This window comes from Littorina saxatilis, linkage group LG2 (genome assembly GCF_037325665.1).
Source record: "Littorina saxatilis isolate snail1 linkage group LG2, US_GU_Lsax_2.0, whole genome shotgun sequence".
NCBI lineage: Eukaryota > Metazoa > Mollusca > Gastropoda > Littorinimorpha > Littorinidae > Littorina > Littorina saxatilis.
In genome coordinates this window covers 17,484,842-17,509,149 of record NC_090246.1, presented here as the reverse complement: position 1 = coordinate 17,509,149, position 24,308 = coordinate 17,484,842, and the positions used below count along the sequence as shown (strand labels likewise).

At 45.3% G+C, this 24,308-nt stretch overlaps 1 protein-coding gene across 2 annotated transcripts in view; it reads left to right on the top strand.

Moving 5' to 3' along the window:
• The window catches only part of LOC138958370 (fas-binding factor 1 homolog), a 61,114-nt gene that overhangs the window by 29,063 nt on the left and 7,743 nt on the right, over window positions 1-24,308 (top strand). For both annotated transcript variants that reach the window (XM_070329491.1, XM_070329490.1), the window contains exons 19-26: window positions 1,447-1,547; window positions 1,839-1,886; window positions 2,523-2,681; window positions 10,637-10,744; window positions 11,504-11,643; window positions 21,841-21,959; window positions 23,133-23,255; window positions 23,664-23,807. In XM_070329491.1, coding sequence (XP_070185592.1) covers window positions 1,447-1,547; window positions 1,839-1,886; window positions 2,523-2,681; window positions 10,637-10,744; window positions 11,504-11,643; window positions 21,841-21,959; window positions 23,133-23,255; window positions 23,664-23,807 — 942 coding nt within the window. The remainder of the gene's footprint in view (window positions 1-1,446; window positions 1,548-1,838; window positions 1,887-2,522; window positions 2,682-10,636; window positions 10,745-11,503; window positions 11,644-21,840; window positions 21,960-23,132; window positions 23,256-23,663; window positions 23,808-24,308) is intronic.

The window sequence follows — 24,308 nt, the reverse complement described above, 5'->3', positions numbered from 1 at the left end:
GTCTGTCTGTCTGTCTGTCTGTTCATCTTTCTGTGTGCGTGTCTGTCTGTCTGTCTGTCTTTCTGTTCGTCTTTCTGTGTGCGTGTCTGTCTGTCTGTCTGTCTGTCTTTCTGTTTGTCTTTCTGTGTGCGTGTCTGTCTGTCTGTCTTTCAGTGTGCATGTCTGTCTTGTCTATCTTTCTGCCTTGTCTGCATCTGTCTGTCTGTCTCTTTCTGTTTGTCTCTTTCTGTGTGCATGTTTGTCTTGTCTGTCTGTCTGTCTGTCCGTCTTTCTGTGTGCGTGTCTGTCTGTCTTTCTGTCTGTCTGTCTGTCTTTCTGTTCGTCTTTCTGTGTGCGTGTCTGTCTGTCTGTCTGTCTTTCTGTTCGTCTTTCTGTGTGCGTGTCTGTCTGTCTGTCTGTCTGTTCGTCTTTCTGTGTGCGTGTCTGTCTGTCTGTCTGTCTTTCTGTTCGTCTTTCTGTGTGCGTGTCTGTCTGTCTGTCTGTCTGTCTTTCTGTTTGTCTTTCTGTGTGTCTGTCTGTATCATTCTGTCTGTCTGTCTCTTTTTGTTTTTCTCTTTCTGTGTGCATGTCTGTCTTGTCTATCTTTCTGCCTTGTCTGCATCTGTCTGTCTGTCTCTTTCTGTTTTTCTCTTTCTGTGTGCATGTCTGTCTTGATAATCTTTCTGCCTTGTCTGCATCTGTCTGTCTGTCTCTTTCTGTTTGTCTCTTTCTGTGTGCATGTCTGTCTTGTCTATCTTTCTGCCTTGTCTGCATCTGTCTGTCTGTCTCTTTCTGTTTGTCTCTTTCTCAATTCTGTGTGCATGTCTGTCTGTCCCTCTGTCTGTCTCTTTCTGTGTGCCAGTCTGTCTGTCTGTCTGTCTGTGTTCATTACATCTCTGAGGGATTTGTTTCGGTCTGTCTTTCTCTTTCTGTCCGTCTCTGGGTGTTACTTTCTGTCTGTCTGTCTGTCTGTCTGTGTTCATTGCGCCTCTCAGGAGTTATTTATGATTGTCATGCCTAGTGAATTGCTCTTGCATGTATGCCATTGTAAGGAGTACTTTTCCTTTTGACGAGAAGCAAATAATATCTTCACTTTTGATGGATTTGTTGCACTGACCTTTTGTATTTCATTGTTAAGAATGTAATTGCTCTTGTTTATATTTGACTTTGATACATGGATTTTCATGGTGATTTTATTTTTTCAGGGTGATGGCACATTTTGTGTGTGTGTGTGTGTGTAAGGACTTCTCCTGAAAGAGAAACAATGACTGTTCGAATATTTATTTTGTGCTGGAGGTTAAAATGTAAATGACTTTACGTAAACTTAATTCCTTTAAAAACTGTAAAAGTTCAAATCTGCAAGTAGTTGATGAATGTTGAATTCACAGTACCTACAATTTGTTGGTGAGTGCACAGCTGCTATTTTGTGAAGAATCTGCCTAAAACTCCAGGTTTCTTTCCTTGCAGTTACGCAAGTTGGAAGTAGAAAAACAGTACTTAGAATCATTGCTGGAGAGTACAAGAAAAAGATACGAGGAAGAGATTATGGCCATTGAAAAATCTTACAAGTAAGTATGATTGAATCATGTTGAGGCAAGCATAAGCCACATTTTAAGCTAGATTCCTTTAGTGTATTTGTTTGCAGCTGATGAATGGATATATCGTTTACTCATATTTTCTGGGGTAATTTTCTTTTAGTGCTGCTGTAAATCAGCTCACGGTGAAAAACGGGGAAAGTCAATCAAAGGAATGCTCCAAGAATGTAAAATCTAGGTTAAGAGTGGTGTAAGATTTGATTCACATCTTTGGCAGTTTTTGTGTGTGTGGTATACAACTTACAAGTCTTTTCTGTGTGACAGGAACCGTTTACAGATTATGGACGAATCAAATCACAAGTCAGAAGCAAGGTGAGCATGTGTTGAAGAATATGGTTTGATGACAGAAAATAAATACAAATTTGCAAGAAAAGGTGTGCTCAGATACCCTCTCTTCACTAAGTAGTTGTGATTACATGTACGGTACATTTGTTGTTGTTGTTGTTGGTGTTGGTGTTGTTGTTGTTTTTGTTTTTGTTGTTGTTGTCATCAGTAAGTGCAGGGTTGTGCTTGAGTGCCCTGTGTGATCTGTATTTTACCTCATTCGTTTGTGAAGCTTTGGTCTTGCTCCCCACCATGACATACACTGACACTTGCACACTTACAAGCATGAACATAAGCACGCCACCTACTCTCTCTTTCTCTCCGTCTCCCACAAAGTAATTTATTACAATAAAATAAAAATTCAATAGTCGTAAATCTTAATTAAATGACATATTCTTACCCAACTCACATAGATAGCAATAACTTCATTTTGTTAATTACTCTCATACAGAATTTTGTGTTGTGGCATGGTGACACAAACACAACACAAACACAACACTTTCATACCAAGATCGGCGAACAGATTTTCTTAAACCTACAACGTCGCACAAGTACAAGTACAAGTAGTACAAGTACAAGTGAACAAATCTGAAGTTGGAAAGTTGTACATGTACTATTTTTCAGGTTACGTGAGGAAGCAGAGCGCCTGATGCAAGAGCACCTGGCAAGAGTCAAACGCATGGAGCAGGAAAAGGCTGATTTGGCCACGGAAAACTTCCGGCGTCTGGAAGACCAGGGGAGAGCATACGCACAGGACATGGAAAAATTGAAAGACAAACACAGGTACACCAAACACATTCAAGGATCAATCTGTGTTTATCTGCATCCTGAACTCGGGTCAAAATGCGTTACTTCCCTTCGGGTCTCATTTATCCCTGACAGGATGCCTTTGTTTTCCTTCTCTGGAGAGGAAATCAATTTGTTTACATATTTAGAGCTTTTCGTAATGTGTTATTGATATAAGCAGATTCGCGATCGTCGATAATGATTTTTCATGGCGTTGTGTACTTTTTAAATTACAAAGGAATTGATATGTAAGACAGTTTCAAGTGAGCTATCTTCCGCGGGTGTATTTACTGTGCAAACAACTCTAAATATGGCAAAAGTGTCACGTGATAATCAACTTTGGCTACGAAGCAGACGACACTTTTTCCGTAACTAGTTGGGAGTGATGCAACAATATCACGGTCTCCTTCCCACAGCAGTCTCAAAATTTCGACTTGTTTTGACCTTAGAACGATGTCTTTATCATAACTGTGAAGAACAGAACGGAGATCACTGTCGAAGTCGGCCATTCTACAATCACGTTCGTCTTTCGTCTGTTATCAGAAACATTAGCGAAAAACATATGGGAGATAACTCTGTTTTCTTGTTTTGATAGATTTCTCTTTAACACTTTCGCGACGGGAGGTGACTATATTAGTAATAGCGCTGCAACGCCCACGGACGGGAAGTGACTATTAAATTACATATCTTACCCAACTCACATATAGCAATTAACCCATAGTTCAGTGCTGATATCGCTGTACGCGTCCCCTTAGCAACAAGGAAGACGCCTCTAAAAAAGAGTGACCGAGACCCGTAAGGGTATCCAAGTCAGCCCGTAAGGGAGGCTGCCTTCCATATGCGCGCGCATATGCCGCCATCTTGTCATTCTACTCTCAGCGATCAGTGGAGCTGGTCGTGTTTGGTACGCTCCGGCTGTGTTTTCAGCCTACTTGCTTGGTCTTCCAGACCTGGTTTGTGTTCCCCTTGGTGTCTTCTTGTCACCGGACTTCGCATTTGCTGTTGAGGTGAGATCTTTCCATTTTTTTACCTGAATTTTGGCGGCATTGTTGGCTTGTTTTCGGACTTACGAAATTTTTTCCAAATTTGTTTGTGAGTCGTTTTCATCATGGCCGACAATGCGGACGGGAAGAGGTCAACATCTAAACATGTAGCTGCTTCGCCCTCTCCTGTTAAGAAAAGCTCTAGAAGTTCTAGAAGTTCTAAAACGCACGGCGATACGCCCGTGTCTCTTTCGGGTTCAGAATCCAAAAAATGTAGTGATGTTGTTGTTGGCGTGCCCGGAGTTTCCGGTTCGTCTGCTAAACCTACGGAGAAGCCCTTGCTCGGGGTTAAGCATGTTGTAGGGGATGTCTCGCCTGTAGGTTCTGGGCTTGCATCTGCGGATTTTGCTTCTTTGCTTTTGACATTAAGCTCTCAGGTTTCGGCCTTAGCGGCTGAAGTTTCGTCAACTAAGGCGGAGATACGTGCGCTGCCGGCAGGGGTCGGTGGTACGTCGTCGCTGGCCAGTGTGCGTTTGCCTCCCTCTGCTACTGTTACGAGGGCGGACGTGCATGCGTCTCAGGATGGGATCTCTCAGGCTCCCGTGGGGTCTCCGGCCGGTGTCCGTTCTTCTTCACAAGGTATGTGCACTCCACGTGAGCGTTGTCTTGAGGGAGTAGCCTCGGGTCTCATCCCAGGTGAAAGTTCTGAAACACTGGCTGATATCCACCGCTTAGTCGGGGTGTCAGTGGGTGCGAAGAGCCCTGACAAGCGAACAGATGTTCCTATTCTTCCTGGCCGTAGTCAGGTTGAAGGGCATCTGCTTCCGCCCAGGGGGCAGGAAGTTGGTGGTAGTATGGCTGGCTCTGGACTTGACTCTGTTAGTCAGTACGGGGACCAGTCTCCGGAGTGCACGGAAGGGCACGACGGCTACCTGGATGACGGTGCCGCCTCTCAGGCTGAAGGTGCTGGATTCTTTTTGCCACGGCAGCTGCCAGATGCGGTGGCTCTGGCGGCTGGAGTGGCTTCGAAATATCTCGAGGAGGAGGTGGCGGTGAACAAATCTCAGTTTGTCCATCCTCCTTCTGCCTTAGGGGATTTCAGGAGTGCTAAGGAACCGAAAAGTTCGTTCCGATTCCGGGAGTCCCCCTCTGTGGCGGTCGAGATGTCGAAGGTTTTTGCGAAAGGTCGAGCTATGTCCGATGCCTTTCCGGTGTTGTCGCAGCATGGGGAGGCGCCGGAGGTGGTGGGCCCCTGGTTGGCTAAAGCGGGTCAACACGTTCCTTGTTCTGCGCTCTCAAAGAGCTCTAAACTGTCGGTTCGTCCCGTCGCTCTACTTGACTCTTTCGCTTTGCCGAGATCAGTTCTACCGGTGACTCCGGAACTGCTTTCTCTGCGGGAGGACGGGTATGCCAGGGATAGGGTAGTCCCTTACACGGAGTCTGCTCTTCAGGCTTTGGAGGAGACGGGTAGATCTCTGCTCGAGTTGGGTTCCGTCTCTAGTTCTCTCCAACGCTCTTTGTCTAGGTCTATCGCTTCTTCGTTAGACCCGTTTGAGTTCCGTTACGACGCCTCCCAGGAGGATGTGACAACTCTGTTGGCGACGCTTGCCAAGGTCTCTCAGGAACAATTGAGCTTGGCAGCCAGGCTTTACGGGCATGCTGTACATTCCCGCAGAACTGCCTTTTTGGCGGGTTCAAAGATCCGAGACAGGGGTACCATTGACAGACTTAAGGTATCCCCGTTTACGGAAGGGTCGCTGCTGGGTACTTCCTCTTTGGACGCTTTGCAGAAGGAAACCCAGGACGCTAGGGATCTGGCTATTGCAAGGATTGCTCACCACGGCTTTCAGAAGGTTCAGAGCAAGCCTACCTCCCAGAGTAAGGCTCAGCCTTCTTCGTCTGGGGGGGGCAAGATGCAAAATCAGTCCACCTCTTTTCGGGGTAGGGGGCGAGGCGCGCCTTACCCGAAGAGAGGCTCCTTTGGGGGTTCTCGGGGGTCGGGGCACAAGCCTCACCCCCAATGAGGGTCTCCCGAGCCACTATTCCCAGTAACCCCCGCCGTGGTGGCGGCGGGTGGCCCCTCCAGGGCCTTGGCCGCCTGGACACGCCTGGTGTCCAGCCGGTGGATTTTGGGAATAGTGCGTTCGGGATTCCGTCTCCTCTGGGCAGAGGGGAAGGCACCTCTGTCCAGGATACCTCCGCCTTTCAGATATCCCGTGGACCCGGAAGCCAAGTCAGCCGTTCATGCGGAGGTGGCTTCCCTACTCCTGAAGGGTGCGATAGAGGAAGTTCGAGATCGAGAGTCCCTCGGCTTTTACGGCAGGCTGTTTGTGGTGCCCAAAGCCTCAGGGGCATGGAGGCCTGTTTTGGACCTGTCCACCCTGAACAAATACCTACGGGTAGTCAAGTTTGTCATGGAGACTCCTCTCTCTGTAAGGGAAGCTCTGCGTCCGGGAGATTGGGCCACGTCGGTGGATCTCACCGACGCATATTTCCATGTGCTCATGCATGTTCAAGACAGGAAATGGCTGCGCTTTCTGTGGGGCGAGAAAGTGTTTCAATTTCGGGCACTCCCCTTCGGGCTTTCCCTGGCCCCCTGGATCTTCACGCTGGTCGTTCGCCAGCTTTGCTCCCTTGTCAGACAAGAGGGGGTACGCCTACGGGCGTATTTAGACGATTGGTTGAATCTGCATCAGGACCAGTACATGTGCAGAACTCAGACTGCGAGGGTTCTCGACCTGGCGGCTCAGCTGGGCTTTACAGTCAATCTAGGGAAGTCAGAGTTAGAACCATCCCAACGCTTCACTTACCTGGGCATGGATTTCGATACGGTGGAGTGGTTAGTCCGTCCCTCTCAAAAGAGGGTGGACAAGCTTCAGAACTTGGTTCGCTCGTTGAAAGGAAAGAGTGTGTCCACGGCCCGGGAGTTGTCCTCCCTACTGGGGCAGATGGAATCGATGGCTCCCCTTGTGCCTCTAGGCAGGGTCCACAAGAGGCCGTTTCAGGCGGCTTTGAGGAGGCAGTGGGACCAAGCCTCTCAGGGCTGGAATGTTCGCATAGGACTGGGGAGTTGGTTCAACAACACTACAAGTGTTTGGCTGCTCCCCTGGGTCTCTCAGGGTGTTCCGATCGTTCCTCCGGCGCCGGAGAACATTCTGGTTACAGATGCATCCATGACAGGCTGGGGTGCTCATCTGGCCGATCAGACAGCCTCAGGTCTGTGGGATCTCTCCCTAGCTCCACAGCACATAAACGTGCTGGAGCTGGAGGCTGTGTCTCTGGGTTTACAGGCTTTCCTGCCGCTTCTGGGGGGCAGTCATGTTCAAGTCCACACGGACAATACGACTGTGGCCGCTTACATAAATCGGCAGGGGGGCACACGCTCGCAGAAGCTGTCGGAGAGCGCTTGCCGTCTGTTGGTTTGGTGCAGCTCGCACAACATACTTCTCTCAGCCAAGTACCTGAAGGGCACGCTCAATGTTTTGGCGGATGCCCTCAGTCGGGGGGACAAGGTTCTGCACTCAGAATGGACCCTCTCCCACCAGGCGTTGGACCGCCTTTGGGTTCAAGTAGACAAGCCTTGCATAGATCTGTTTGCAACGAGATTCTCCACCAGGCTTCCCCTTTTCGTCTCACCGTTCCCGGACCCTCTGGCGTGGGCGGTGAACGCGTTGGATCTGGATTGGTCAAATCTGCAGGCGTATGCTTTTCCTCCGTTTTGCCTGCTAGGGAAGGTAGTAAGAAAAGTGGATCTGGAAAAGCCAGCGCTGGTGCTGGTTGCTCCTCTTTGGCCCAGCCAGCACTGGTATCCGGACCTTCTGCGGCTGGCAGTGCGCCCACCCATTCCTCTAGGCGTTCGAAGGGGCGACCTGTTACAGCCCAGGTCAGGGGTCCCGCACGAGAATCCGCAAGCGTTGCAGCTTCACGGCTGGATTCTGTCAGAATCGCTCTGCGTCGTGCCGGGGCCTCGGCCACAACTTTGAAACTGGTACAGAAAGCACACAGAGACTCAACTAGCTCCGTTTACTCTTCTCATTGGGCTGCATGGGCCAAGTGGTGCTCTGAGAATAAGGTTCAACATCTTTCCCCAAGGTCCATGGAGGTAGCCAACCACCTCTCTTGGTTGGCTAGTAGGGGGGTCTCTCCTTCTTCACTGCGAGTTAGAAGGTCTGCGATTTCTTCCACTCTTAGACAGCTCGGTCGCAAGATCAATCTTGACGGTGTCATTTCAAGCGTGCTTAAGGGAGCTGCCCTTGACGCAGCTCTCTCAAGATCACAGCTCCCTGCCTGGGATCTGTTTGTGGTTCTCCGTTTCCTTGCATCGGAGGACTTTGAGCCTCTCCGGTTGGCTAGTTTACCTAATTTGACGAGAAAAACTCTGTTTTTGGTCTTGCTGGCCACGGCTAGGAGGGGTAGCGAGGTGCACGCACTTTCTGGTCTCGCTAAAGATATTTCCCTGGAGAGGGATGGCTCCTACTCTTTGAGATTTACGTCTAATTTTCTCGCTAAAAATCAAAAGCCCGGTCAGGCTTCGCCTTGCATTCGTATTCCACCCTTGAGCGATATACTCGCTCCTGGAGACCCCGATCTGTCAAATTGTCCTGTCAGGGCGTTAAGCAGCTACCTGTCTAGGTCTTCGCCGATTCGCTCGGAAACTCAGAAATTATTGTTTATATCCCTCAACACTGTGCGAGCGAAGGATATCTCGAAGGTCACCTTGACTAAATGGGTTTCACTGACCATTAAGCAAGCGTATGGATGGTGGCAACGCCAGTCTGGCGAGGTCAGGGCGGTGCTTCCTCTTACGTCAGCCAGGACGCACGAAGCGAGGGCTTGGGCGTCTTCTGTGGCCGTGCTTCGCTCAGGGCGCCTATCAGAGGTCCTGGCGGCGGCTTATTGGAAATCTGAGGACGTGTTCATCAATTTTTATTTGAGAGACATTGCTGCAAGGCGGCAAGATGGCAGTGCGGCTTTGCCGGCTCTCGTGGCTGCAGGGCAGGTCCTGCGGTCTTAAGTTGGTAAGTACCCTCCTCCTATAGTAGCAATCTGCTATATGTGAGTTGGGTAAGATATGTAATTTAATTAAAAATTTTAATAATAAATTTTCATTTGATTAATATACTTACCCAACTCACATCGTTTATTCCCTCCCGCCTCCCCGCTGTGGGGGGTATGGGGGTCTAAAAAAGTAGTGAGTTGGGCTTCGTGTAGAATGGCAAGATGGCGGCATATGCGCGCGCATATGGAAGGCAGCCTCCCTTACGGGCTGACTTGGATACCCTTACGGGTCTCGGTCACTCTTTTTTAGAGGCGTCTTCCTTGTTGCTAAGGGGACGCGTACAGCGATATCAGCACTGAACTATGGGTTAATTGCTATATGTGAGTTGGGTAAGTATATTAATCAAATGAAAATTTATTATTAAAATTTTTAATTTTAGTATTAGACATACAAGGTACACGACTCGTGATTGCTTCCCGGTTTTTGAAGATTGCAATAAATTGAGTTGTTTCCCTTGATACACGTGGTTTTCTCTTCCGGCTTGATCAAATTAGTGCAGATTTGCGTGGTGTTTTCGAACAAAAAAAATGAATCGAAGGCGAGCCTTGTCACGGGAGGAGATTCTCCGGATGTTGGATCTTGAGGATCCTGTAGATCATGATACATCGTGTCGTTTTAGCCTCAAGAAAGCGATAATAGCAGTGATATTGAGGAAGAAACAGTCCCGTTGTTGCTAGTACGAGTCGGCAACTACACGTGGTAGGGGGTGATACTGCTAGACGAACATGTATCTCGGAATCGTGCAGGAGCTATGGGGGCGTGGCAGCACTGATAACAATGGATGGCTGGAGCCTTCAAATCCTTTTGGAATTGTTCATAGGTGTACAGTTGATACTTTGTTGTGAAAATGTGACTTATATTCAATATGGATTACCTAGACATCATTTGGTGAGTGTTACAGTTTTGTTTCATTTGAGTCAGGATGCTGTGAGTGAATGCGTGATTTGCTTGTTTTTTTCTTTGTACTGTCTCCTTATTTCTGTGTACAATGTTAACAATATTTCAGCTAATTCATAGGTTTTACACCTTGTTTGGTTATAACATTATTTATAATACTTTCTGTTAAAGAATAACTTTTAAAAAAAGCAGTGGAAAATAAAACACACACAAAAAAACGTTAAAAAACACAAATTATCCCCCTTTTATCCCCCTTTGCTAAAACAAATCGCGTGACAAACTTATAAATAGCACGACTGAACTGGGCATCCATTTTTGAATTAGTACACAAAATTTGGTGGTGATTGGACTTAATTCAAGCTTGCTAGACAGATTTCTTTACAGTTACTGATTTTTGGGAAGTTTCTTGGTGGCAAGCTTGGGCAGGCAGGACGTTAACGCCGTGGCAGTGCTAGTCACAATAGTGTTAATGCGCGTAGTAATTATTCATCCTGTCAGAGAGACCACTGAGCGATAGCGTGGACCGATGATTATCAGAATGTGTTTATCTAGTCTTTGAGAGACTGATTATATAAAAGAACAAGGATCTCAAATCAAATCAAATCAAATCAAATTAACTTTATTATCTCAAATCTGAGATATTACATGCATCTGACGTCATATAGCATAAAAGCTTTTGGTAGTTGGCCTCATGTGGGTAAGCATTCATACAGGCATACACTCCATAAAATACATATGAACAGAATATCTGAAAACAGCAAGTCTTAAGAAGGGAAGTCTAAATTTGGGTTGTCTTAAAAGGGGGGAGGGGGGGGGAGGGGTCCACTGTAATTTGAACTGGAGAGAGGGAGGAGATCAGCGAATGACTCAGTTTTTTTTATTCTCCAAGAGATCAAGGGTGTATCAGAATGTTGTACAGGCTGCAGAGTTTTCATCTGGTCTTTTCCAAACCTTGTGAGTGAGTCTCCGATGATGAAAGGAAAGTGGTTGTGACGAGAGTGGTGTGGTTTCAGGCAAGCAGTACAGGAACTGAAGCGGGACCACGAAGAAGCGGAGCAGCTGCTGTTGGAAGCCAAGAACAAGGAGATCGTCAAAGTGGCAGCTTCCCACGACACCTCAAAGTCAGTTCAAGTTGTGCTGTCTGTCTGTCTGTCTGTCTGTCTGTCTGTTTGTCTGTCTGTCTGTCTTTCAGCTCTCATTATTGCAAAGTGTGCAAATTGTGCATTTAACCATTGTCATGTATGTGTATCTTGGAGAAAGGGACAGGGAAAAAGGTTTAATGTTGAGAAAAGACATTTTAGATAACAGGTTTTTTATGCACACTTGGGCAGCAGAGAGATCCTTACATTTCTGGATTCAAAGTGACTTTGTTGACATGTACGTGACCTTTGGAAGGATGCTTACCATTAGCATTTATTAATCTAAGCTGGCAAGGTTTTCATGTGCAGTTGGCAGTAGAGAAAGCTAAACGCTTCTGGTTACAAAGTGTCTTTGTTGACAAGTCGCATGACCTTTGAAAGGATATTTACCTTTAGAATATACATCTAAGGTGACAAGGTTTTCAGGTACAGTTTGATAGAAGAGAAAGCTATATGTTTCTGAATTCAAAGTTACTTTGCTGACATTCACTTAACCTTTACAAAGATGGTTCTCTTTAGGGTAAGTGTAGTTTACTTTCAAAAAACAAGAAAGGTATGTTGTTGGAACATTTAATTGTTGACAAAACATAACGTTACGTTCACAGCGGTCTTATAAGTGCACAGACTAACAAACACTAATTATACAGAAAACTTATCTGACAATATGTTCAGCTGCTTGCAAGGAAGACACAAGCGAGGCAATGATTTAACTTAACTCATGCCTCCTCTTCTGATGTGCAGAAGCCTGACGGCAGCGGTGGGACTAATTGAGAACAACGCTCGTGACCTGGGTCAGCTGCAGCTCAAACTGGACGAGTGGAAGCGGTCAGGGATGGACGAGCGAGAGATCAACATGCGGGCCAAGGACGAACAGCTCAAGAGTGAGTACAATGGAACCCCCCTTTTAAGACCTCCAACAGTCTGGCAAAATCAGGTCTAAAAAGAGAAGAGATTTAGAATTTAGGTCAATTTATACACGTTAGGCACAAAAAAAAAAATAATAGGTGTGGTTACGGTAACATAGCCAAAAAAAATAGGGTAGGAAGGTAGGCAATCACTTTTTTTTTTTTCAACTTTTTTTCCTAATGTGTACAAATTAAACCTACTTGACAGGGAAATAAGTGTGCGACTCGGGCGATTTCGCTTTCATTGCGTTTTCTGCACTCGTTTTTTTGGTTTTTTTGTTGTTGTTGTGACAAATGTAATAAAAAGTTATAGGGTTGGCCCCTAAAAATAGGGTAGGTCGGGTTACCGTAACCACACCTATTTTTTTTTAGGCCTTATGAACAGAAAATCTTGAAACCTAGTCTTGAACACAGAGGCTTTACAAGGAGGGTTCCACTTTAAAGGATAGATACGATCAAGAACAGAGCTTCTTGTCTGAGCTGTATTGTAATTTTTCAATTTTCAAAACTTTATTGTCCCATCGCTGGGAAATTCGGGTCGCTTCCTCCCAGTGGAAAGCTAGCAGCAACGGAGTCGCGCTACCCAGGTGTCTGCGTGTTTAGGTGTATTCAGCCACCTGCACTTAGGGCAGAATGACCAAGGTCTTTTGCGTGCCATTGTGGTGACACGGGGGTGGGACATGGCTTCTGTCTCTGTGTGCATGCCGATGTGGCATGCAGTCACCTACTTTTGTTGTAATTACGTTTGCTCAAGTCATTGCACGATGTAAAAAGAAGTAAACCGTGTTTTTATTGTGGCACCTTGTTGTGACCCGTTTTGTGGAGCGTTAATATTTTTACGTGAAATTCACGTGCTCCTTGTTCAGTTGTTGTGACCTGGTTTTGGTCGGAGCGTCACAAACTGCGTCGTTTAGTTCTAGAACACCGTGAGATTCACGTGCTATTTTCCGTGTTTTGATTTTGAGGTGAGCCCTGCGAATCTGCGTTGCAAGTTTTAGAATACGTGTGACTCACGTGTTTTTAGCTTTGTGATGTCAGCTAGTTCCTTGATGTTCTTTCTGTTAAATATACCGTTTTAAGTTTTGAGCATGCACGGAGTGCGTGATCGGTTACTGATTGGTTGTAAAATAGTAGTTTCACCCGATTCTGTCTTAGGAATGTTGTTGGTTGGTCAATCCGGTGACCTTTGACTTTTGAATAACTATTCCATGTTAGGTTTTTGTTTCCATAAATACCGCTGCTTGACTCCTGTCTCGTCAGTCGATCTGAGGGTTTTAGGAAGCGTTTGGTTTTGATGTAAACGTATGAAGGTTATCAAGTGAACCAACGGAGTGTTTCTTATGTTTTAACGTCAACGTAATGTTCTTGGAGACAGTTGTTTCTCAAGTGTGAATCGTTTTGTGCCCTTCGTTTGTGAGGCAACACGTTTTTGGTACTGCTGGTCAACCCACACAGCGCATAAGGTAATTTTGTTGTTACTTGTTTGTGTTGTGTTTTGGTCGCCATTTTGTAATGACTTTGTGAGTTGTTTATGTATAACGTGAGTTGAAAGTCTGACTTGTTGTAGTGTTTCTTTATTGTGTGTTCAACTGTTCTAGTGTTGTGAACGTACAGCAATGTTTTGTAGACGCTAGAAAGTCGCTAATGTTTATAATGATAACTTGTGTTTTCTGTGGTTAACGAAGTTCGAAGTGAAACGTTTTCTCCGACTTTTTCAGCCTTACGTTAAAAGATTTTAGGTAAAAGAGCTTGCGGTCTGTGGTGATCGTTTGTAAACGGGCTTATTTCTTGTAACGTTATTGAGGGAAAGTGGATGAGTAAATATCTTGTTTGTGACTTTGATTAACGCAGGAACGTTGTCGTTAGACTTTTTTGGTATGACAGTTTGCTTTGTATTCCTGGCCTGATGAGTCAACGTTTTGTATTTTTCTGAAACTAGCCATTTTGGTTTTAAACGTATGTATGCTAAGTTTCTTGAGTATTCTTAGTGCTTATGGTATTGTTGAACGTACGGAACGTAATTCTTTATTGTTGTTGAACGTACAGAACGTAACTCTTTATTGTTGTTGAAGGACTAACCAACGAGTGTTTGGTAATTGTAACTTTCTTGTCTGTTTGTCTTCGCCTGTCTTGTGATTGTTTATTTTTCTTGTATTTACTTCTCGTGTCTTGTTAATGCTTTTGATACTTTTGCCATGTCTAATAATTTGTTTTCTTTTCTTTTTTTTCTTTCTGTCCATAAGTTTTTTACCGCAATAAGTAGTATCGCAATACGTAGTATCTCATTACGTAGTACTGTAACTATATATGCATTACTGATACCTTAGTGTCAGATGTAAAATAATAAACCAGTACTTTTGCGCGTTATCGCTTGTAACCTGTGTTTGTCATTTCGTATGAACAATATGTAGTACCAGCCTCGCTCACGAAGGCGCGCACAGTAAAAAACTTTAGCTGCTGATGCCCAGTGAAAGAACTTTAGCTGAAGTAAACAAACTTAGCTGAAGTCCAGCCAAGTGAATGTAAAGAACTGTTGTTATTGATGCTCAATGAACGTAAACGTAGCTGTTGATAACCAGCAAAAGACTTTATTGTTACCTGTCACTGTGTTAGTGAACCATAGTTCGACATAGATCAACTTGTCGGTTAGAGATCTTCCTACTCCGTATCCGGCGCATTTTTTGTGACTTTTGTGTATTATCCCAAACGACCCTCAGATCGATTCATTTTACTTTATAAACAGATAAACCTTATGTAGGTTTTTAGTGCTTTTGAATAAGCGAACATTGTAATGGAGGAGATTCCAGCAGATAAACCATTGGAAGCTTCAGGTTATGACATTAACGGCGATGAAGATGAACATTCTCAAAGGCCTAGGCGTGACATTAAGCCTACTGAAAAAGGTAGAGATTACCAGATTGAGATCAAAACTAGAAACTTTGCAAGACAACGAACATTCTTGGAACGAGCAATCGGTGAGGTAGTAACAGAGCTTAACCAAGAAACTCCTAATCAAGAGTCGTTAACCAGTCAGAAACAAATTGTTTTGAGCATGTACAAGGATCTTGGTGACATAGAGAAAGGTCTTCGTAGTATTGGTAGCGGTGAAACCATTCAGGAAAGTTGGGATGATGTTCAGAGAACAGTTCAGAACATTATGTTTGACATTGATCGAGCTCTTGACAGACAATCGACTAGCGTGCAGGTGACTAAGAAGCCTACTTCCAGGCATAGCAGTGTTACACCTAGCGTTGGGTCATCCACCCACAAGTCAGCCAGTGTTAAGACTGCCAGCCATAAAGCAGCTAGCATTACGTCAGCCATCCACAAGTCAGCTAGCCACAAGTCAGGTATCAGGAGATCAGGTAGCCAAGTAGCTTCTCGCGCCGAGTCTCTCCGCTCTAAAAGTGTTAGCTCTGAAGACACTAAATTGGCTCTTAAACTAGAGGCTGCATCCCTGGCCATAAAAGTGGAAGGTGACGCAATAAAGGAAGCTCAGTTTAGTGAACTGGATCTCTTACAACAACAATATGCTGAGAGAACAGCAGCTAGGCAGACTGAGGACGCAGCTAGGCAGGCCGAAGAAGCAGCTAGGCAGGCTAAGGAAGCTGAGAGAACAGCAGCTAGACAGGCCGAAGACGCAGCTGAAGCAGCTCTTGAAGATATTAAACAGAAAAAGGCTTTGAGACAAATTCAGTCCACCGAATTGAAAATTAGCTTAAGAGAACAACAAGCTATGTTACAAGTATTGGAACAAGGTGAATCCGTTCAGCAGGATCTCCCTGATCTACCGTCAGTTGATTTGTTGAACACTAGGTTCCACCCTCGTCCTTTCGTTCCCTTGTATAGTCTTGTAGCCCCTCCTCTAAACAATGAACAAACAGCGATAGGAATAGGGACAGGTGCTGCCGTCATTGCTGACCAAGGGACACACCAGCCAGCCTTGGACGTCACGTCTGTTCCTGTCTGCAACGCCGCCAGCACCCGTGACATCTCTACTGTCAACGCTGCTGTCACCAACTTCGTCGCAGGAACCACAACGACTGAGCCACGACAGCACGCGTTACCTGTCGTGGACCTCGTCGTTGGAGTCAGCGCCTCTACAAGCGCCGCTACTACCAACAACGCCACCTATGAGGCGTACGGACCTCAACGTAGAGAGGATGTCAACGCCCCCCATCACGCCGGAACGAGCGCTCCTTTCGTCCGTCAGGAGCCCTTCACACCCAACTACACGACGGCTGCAACTACATCCTCCATGCGGCCTACAGCGCTGCTGACCACACTGCAGCACCCTCTCGGTGCGTACGCTGGTCAGCCGCCTCTGCACAACGTTGGACACTCAACGACAAGCGTCACAGGCTCTCGCCCGCCTGATCTCGACCACACAGGTTGGTCCTATCACCTACCAGAGACAAGGGAAGGTGATGAGACGCAAGAACGACACACCTACTTCCCAGAAGAACGTCACCAACGCATGGACCACAGACGTTTTCAAGTTACCCCACCCTGTTTCCCCTATGATACCCACCTACATCCCAAACCAGAGCCTTTCGTGCCCACATTCCTGGACCCACATCAGACCACCCCCAAAGTTATTTGGGGAAACGAAAACGCAAGGCCCCCTGCGTACATGAACTTTGACAAGGAATGTCATGCAGATCGTCCATTTGTCTCCTACCCCCCGTCTGCGTACTACCAACGTCCACTTGCTACTCCTGCCAAGCAGGACACTCCTATGGACTCTCTCGCCAAAACCCTATCAGACGCTCTGATGATCAACCGTTTGCCGATGCAGGAGCCGTGCATTTTTGTTGGTGACCCTCTCCAATATCCAATTTGGAGGTCGTCGTTTTCGTTCCTCATCGAGAGACAGAACATAACCAGCAGTGAGAAGTTATTGTATCTGCAACGGTACATCGGAGGTCAAGCAAAGGAGGCCGTGACCGGCTTCTTTCTGCTGAGAGAAGGTGATGCCTACGAGAGAGCCATGGAAGTGCTGGAAAATCGGTTCGGCAACTCATACGTCGTTTCGCAAGCTTTCCGGACCAAGCTGGACGAATGGACCCCAGTCAAAAGCAAGGATCCCAAGGGACTCAGAAGTCTGGCCGATTTCTTGCAGCAATGTTCCGTTGCTGCCCAGGAAGTTGGTGGACTGAGCATCCTGGATGATGCCCAGTACCTACGGAAGATCGTCGGAAAGCTCCCAGACTGGATGAGTCACAGATGGTCTAGAACAGTTGCTCGAACTAAGGTTGAAAAGAAGAGGTATCCTCTGTTCAATGAACTCGTGTCGTTCGTTACTCTCGAAGCAGACATTTCTAACGACCCTGTTTTCGGCCTGACAAGTGCATCGGGTACACCAAGAAAGTTCACAACGAACTTGTCAACCCTGACAGAGGATGTCACCGCATGTCTGCACTGTCAACTTCCGGACCATGACGCTGGGACATGTAAGGAACTCATAGTGAAGCCTCTGGTTGAGATACGAGATTTTCTGTTCAAGAACCGTATCTGCTACGGATGTCTCAGAAGTAAGGATCACCAGAGCCGTCAATGTATGCAGAAACAGACGTGCAAGAAGTGCAAGAAGGCTCATCCCACTTGTCTTCATGATGACAATTTCAAGTATCAGAACAGTATGAGTGAAAACAAAGGGGCGAGTGAACACAAGAACAATTACCGTACCTCTGCTGCTGACGTTCAAGAGCCACTGTCATCGTCGACCCCTACGGTGTCTGCTCTTAAGGCCAGCGAGGAAAACAGCATCGGTTTCACGTCTATGATCGTTCCCGTTCTCGTTTCCAGTGACTCTAACCCCAACGTAGAAGTGCTGACGTACGCACTACTGGACACTATGTCCAACGCCACTTTTGTAGTGCAGTCAGTGGCTGAAGAAGTTAAAGCCAAATCGCAGCCGACTACACTCAGGGTCTCCACACTGACTGAGGACAATGCTGTGGTCTCCGGCAGGAAGTACTCTGGATTGCGTGTCCGCTCTCCTACCTCCTGTGAGTTTGTCAGGCTCCCTTCTGCCATCTCACGACCTTATCTGACCGTTGACCCCACTCATATCCCCACCTCAGAGACTGTCAAAGCTTACCCACATCTCCAACACCTGTCTCCTAAACTGCCCCCCTTGTACCCTGACTGCGAAGCAGGCCTCCTCATTGGCTACGACTGCGCTGAAGCCCTCATGCCCCTAAACGTTGTCCAAGGACTGCCATTCGCAGTAGAGACTAAGTTAGGTTGGAGCATCGTCGGCAAGGCACCGCATTCCGTCGCCTTTGATGGCATAGCCTCGTCCATGCGCGTCATCGTCAAGCCAGGATCGAGGGAAGAAGAACGTGTAGCTCACGTCTACAAGGTACAGGTGGACGAAGTCTCGTGTACTGACCCATTACATGTTATGGAAAGAGACTTTGCAAGTGACTCAGGATCCATGTCCCAGGACGATGTAAAGTTTGCGAAGATCGTGAAGGAAAACGTGAAGATCAACGAAGCTGGTCACTACGAGATGCCCTTACCATTTCGACCAGAGAAACCGTCCCTCCCCGACAACAGAGGTGCCGCAGTCAAGCATCTGAAGGGCCTGAAACGCCAGAAAAAACAAGGGTACCGTGATGACTGCGTCAAGTTCATGACATTAATCTTGTACGGGCTGATCGTGACGTATTTTGCCTCTAGGGCAATCCACATTGAAACCCTGGATGACATGTCAAGTGATTCCTTCATCAACGCCCTACGCATTGTTGTCTCCATGCGAGGAAACATATCACGCATTCGGTGTGACAAAGGAACGAACTTTGTAGGTGCATGCAATGAGTTCAAACTGGCATGGAAGGAGATGGACTCTGAACGACTGACATCAAAGATGCTGGAAAGCAAATGTGAGTTCAGGTTCAACCCCCCTGCAGCTAGTCACATGGGTGGCGTTTGGGAGCGTCAGATCCGAACGATACGCAGCATCCTGAATGGTCTTCTCAGAAGATCAGGCCAGCGTCTCACTACTTCATCACTTCGTACGTTCCTATACGAGGTGATGGCCATCGTGAACAGTCGACCACTGTCTGTCGAGTCACTGGAATCGGCAGATGGACCACGCCCTTTGACCCCCAACCACGTCCTCACCATGAAGTCAGGTGCCATCCTTCCGCCCCCTGGTGTGTTTGAAGATCCAGACCTGTACGCCAGGAAACGTTGGCGCTGTGTCCAGCGGATGGCAGACGAATTCTGGCTGCTATGGAAGAGCCAGTACCTTTCACTCTTGCAGAAACGTCGTGTCTGGCAACGTCCCCAGGCAAACGTACAGGTGGGAGATGTTGTTGTCTTGCATGACCAGAACTTGTGCAGATCAGAGTGGTGCATGGCTCGTGTAGTCGAAGTGATGCCGGGATCTGATGGACTGGTCAGACGAGTGAAAGTGCATGTTGGAACAAAGGATCTAGACAATCACGGCCGTCCCACTGGTGATAGTCGCATATTAGAGCGACCTATTCACAAAATGACTGTGTTAGTAGATCGTGAAAATCACAAAGACAAAGCTGTGTAGGCAAACTGAAAGAACATTGAACTTTGGAGTGTTTTTCCAATTTGACAGTTGTAGATTGTTGCGGTTTGTTTTTATACCAGATGATGTAACGGACATTTATGTTTTAAGTGGTGCGTTTTCTTTATGCCGTCGAGTAAATGACCAGTGGCATTTAGTTGAAACGAGATGTGTTGAAACACTGAAAATGATTGAACCGTAATATTGCTGTGTAAATGTTTTGCAACACAATGGTTTTGAGTTGTAAATTTGAAATGTCTAAATCTGCGTTATTCTTCTTTTGATATAAGGAATATGTTTGTACAAAGGTTTTTGAAGTAAATTATATTAATATAATTTCCGGTGGGAGTGTGCATGCCGATGTGGCATGCAGTCACCTACTTTTGTTGTAATTACGTTTGCTCAAGTCATTGCACGATGTAAAAAGAAGTAAACCGTGTTTTTATCGTGGCACCTTGTTGTGACCCGTTTTGTGGAGCGTTAATATTTTTACGTGAAATTCACGTGCTCCTTGTTCAGTTGTTGTGACCTGGTTTTGGTCGGAGCGTCACAAACTGCGTCGTTTAGTTCTAGAACACCGTGAGATTCACGTGCTATTTTCCGTGTTTTGATTTTGAGGTGAGCCCTGCGAATCTGCGTTGCAAGTTTTAGAATACGTGTGACTCACGTGTTTTTAGCTTTGTGATGTCAGCTAGTTCCTTGATGTTCTTTCTGTTAAATATACCGTTTTAAGTTTTGAGCATGCACGGAGTGCGTGATCGGTTACTGATTGGTTGTAAAATAGTAGTTTCACCCGATTCTGTCTTAGGAATGTTGTTGGTTGGTCAATCCGGTGACCTTTGACTTTTGAATAACTATTCCATGTTAGGTTTTTGTTTCCATAAATACCGCTGCTTGACTCCTGTCTCGTCAGTCGATCTGAGGGTTTTAGGAAGCGTTTGGTTTTGATGTAAACGTATGAAGGTTATCAAGTGAACCAACGGAGTGTTTCTTATGTTTTAACGTCAACGTAATGTTCTTGGAGACAGTTGTTTCTCAAGTGTGAATCGTTTTGTGCCCTTCGTTTGTGAGGCAACACGTTTTTGGTACTGCTGGTCAACCCACACAGCGCATAAGGTAATTTTGTTGTTACTTGTTTGTGTTGTGTTTTGGTCGCCATTTTGTAATGACTTTGTGAGTTGTTTATGTATAACGTGAGTTGAAAGTCTGACTTGTTGTAGTGTTTCTTTATTGTGTGTTCAACTGTTCTAGTGTTGTGAACGTACAGCAATGTTTTGTAGACGCTAGAAAGTCGCTAATGTTTATAATGATAACTTGTGTTTTCTGTGGTTAACGAAGTTCGAAGTGAAACGTTTTCTCCGACTTTTTCAGCCTTACGTTAAAAGAATTTAGGTAAAAGAAGCTTGCGGTCTGTGGTGATCGTTTGTAAACGGGCTTATTTCTTGTAACGTTATTGAGGGAAAGTGGATGAGTAAATATCTTGTTTGTGACTTTGATTAACGCAGGAACGTTGTCGTTAGACTTTTTTGGTATGACAGTTTGCTTTGTATTCCTGGCCTGATGAGTCAACGTTTTGTATTTTTCTGAAACTAGCCATTTTGGTTTTAAACGTATGTATGCTAAGTTTCTTGAGTATTCTTAGTGCTTATGGTATTGTTGAACGTACGGAACGTAATTCTTTATTGTTGTTGAACGTACAGAACGTAACTCTTTATTGTTGTTGAAGGACTAACCAACGAGTGTTTGGTAATTGTAACTTTCTTGTCTGTTTGTCTTCGCCTGTCTTGTGATTGTTTATTTTTCTTGTATTTACTTCTCGTGTCTTGTTAATGCTTTTGATACTTTTGCCATGTCTAATAATTTGTTTTCTTTTCTTTTTTTTCTTTCTGTCCATAAGTTTTTTACCGCAATAAGTAGTATCGCAATACGTAGTATCTCATTACGTAGTACTGTAACTATATATGCATTACTGATACCTTAGTGTCAGATGTAAAATAATAAACCAGTACTTTTGCGCGTTATCGCTTGTAACCTGTGTTTGTCATTTCGTATGAACAATATGTAGTACCAGCCTCGCTCACGAAGGCGCGCACACTCTGGGTCTGCACATAAAGTTGACCCGTGTCTGGCCCGGCCCAAATTCGAACCTGCGACCTTCCGATCACAAGTCCAGTACTCTACCAACTGAGCTACCGGGCTAATCAAGGCTACGTGTGGGTTTATCATGAAACATTCAAACCTGTTCGGACTTTGTGAATGGATGTGCTAAAGGCTGACTTGTATTTACAGAGGCTGTAAAGTCCTTATTCTTATACTTTTAGAATTTAAAATAAAACCTTTGCTCTTTCTGTCACCTCACCCTATTCACGATCGATGTACCTGATTGTCTATCCTTGTCTGTGACTCTAGGTTTCTCGTTTACACTGTATTTGACATTTCATTTTTTTCATGCTTTTATATTTTTTTGTCTTTGGCATCTTCTTTTGCATTCTTGCTGTACATTTTATATGCACAGGCTTTTAAATATTTAAGAATGGTTAAAAAAGAAAAAGCACACAGTATTTACCCTTGATCTGTAGTGATTTCCCTTTCTAAAAATGGACATGTGACTTTGGTGTGCGCAGTGTTACAAGAGAGACTCCAGAAGCAAGAGGTAGACAATGAGAAGGAGAGGCACCGTCTGGAGGACCTCATTGCTCGCATGGAGTCACAAAACAGAGAACAGCTCAGACAAATGGAAGAAGTAGGTTGCTGCTTGGGAATATATTGGGTTTTTTCTTCTCAGTGCTAGACGATTATCACAAAGAATGAGCACTTCTGTTGGAGTTGCGACCGTTAGCTCATCTTGCAAGGTGCTGTCAGTGATAATGGCCACAGGCGCATTGCAGTGCTGTCTTTTGTCCGAGACAGGCATGCACATCTCGTCGCTGAAAGCATTGAAAGCGTTGTTCCTTTTACTGTGACTGGTGTCTCGTGTGGTCTGCATCGCTTGTTCCCTCTGACAAAAAGTTCAATCAATCAATCAATGACGCTTATATCGCCCATATTCCGTGGGTACAGTTCTAGGCGCTCTGCAGTGATGCCGTGTGAGATGAAATTTTATACGGCCAGTAGATTGCAGCCATTTCGGCGCATATTTACCTTTCACGGCCTATTATTCCAAGTCACACGGGTATAGGTAGACAATTATTAACTGTGCCTAAGCAATTTTGCCAGGAAAGACCCTTTTGTCAATCGTGGGATCTTTAACGTGCACACCCAATGTAGTGTACACGGGGGGAGGGTTCGGACACTGAAGAGAGTCTGCACACAAAGTTGACTCTGAAATAAATTTCCGCCGAACCTGGGATCGAACTCACGCTGACAGCGGCCAACTGAATACAAATCCAGCGCGCAACCAACTGAGCTACATCCCCGCCCAAAAAGTTGTATCCCTGAGCTTCTTAGCAAAAGCTTTCATTGATCCTGCAGAACATACTACTGGGAGGACAGAAGAGACTCCATATACCTTTGGTTATAGATATTGTAGTAGCACTTTAAAAAAAAAAAGGGAAAGAAATGACTTTCAGGGAATTTTAATTTTGCATTTACTTCTCTTTGAGTGAGCACAAAGCCAGGGTAAAATGGGTGCTTCAGAATAGGATCATAAACCACTCATAGTTATGTGTCGTGCATGTACACCAAAACATGTCTATATAACAAAAAACTTAAACAATCAAAAACCAAAACAAAAATTGCATTGTGTTAGTGGCCATAGCTGGGTATTGGTTATGCTTCCTGTACTCTGATAAAAATGGTAGAATTGTAAAAACAACAAGTGTCTGGCATATTGTCAGTAGGCACCATGAGCGGGTGAGGTCACTTTTGTTGTGCATGTATCAAAGACAAGTAAGTTTGACAAACTGATGATCTTCAGGAGCGCTGGAAGCTGAAACAAGAGCAGAGTCGAGTGGAAGCGCTGCAGTCAGCATTGGAGAACGAGCGTCGCACATGGGCTGAACAGCACACAAGAGAAAGGGCATCCCTGGATAAAGCAAGGGTAACTAATTTGTTTCACCATCTTCCCCATGCACCATCGGGCAGACAGCTCTAATTTTGACACATCTTCATCTGACGATACATTTTTTTTACATGAGCATCTATCAAAGTGAAAGTACTCCTTTGAATTTGAGTTCATCGCTGCCGCTTGATATGTTTTTTGTTCTGTTTTGTTATTCCTATTTTTTTAAAGTACGGTAAGGTTTGGAACATTTCTTCGAGTAATATCATTACCATGAAGAACCAGTGCAATAAATTTGAAGATGAAAACGATGAGAAAAAGAAACAGGAACACAAAAACTGCCGCACATTTCTGAATACAATTGTACTTCAAAATTATACTTTTGTTGAAAAAAACGTGCACATTTTGGCCACCTGCAACCCTCCATAAATAAGTGTTCTTCTTCAGGATATGTTCCTGGAGGAGCAGCAGTCTGGTCTCTCTCACCTGACTGACGAGCGCCGGAGCCTGGCTGAGGAACGCAGCCGCCTCAACATGGAACAGAAATTGCACAGAGAGAAAGTGCAGCATGACGCTATTCGCTCTGCTCAGGTCTGTATGCATGGCACGCTTCACTCGTGAAGTCACTGTCTTTATAAATATACAGCTTTTTGTCAAGTTTATGACAAAGGTAATAGTGTTGCATTTGCATAAGATTGCTAAACTCATTACTCGTTACTTGTTCTAAAACATTGGTCAACTGTGTTTCACTTTGGGATGCGATGAACTAAGGTGGCTTAACGTCCTCACAGATACAGTGGAACCTCCCTTTTAAGACCTTGAACAATCGGAGAAAATGAGGTCTTAAAAATGAGGGAGTCTTAAAAATGAGGGAGTCTTAAAAAGGAGGTCAATTTACAGAGCTTATGAAAGGTAAATCTGATAAAAGCAAGGTCTTAAAATGGACAAGTTTTTAATTGGGGGGTCTTAAAAGGGAGGTTCCACTGTTGCTAACCTATTTGGGACATGAATGTGATAATACGCTAAAATAATGCACTTCTGTGTGGCTGTATTTATACTGATTTTTGTCTTGCCTGCCTGTGTGTCTGTGTA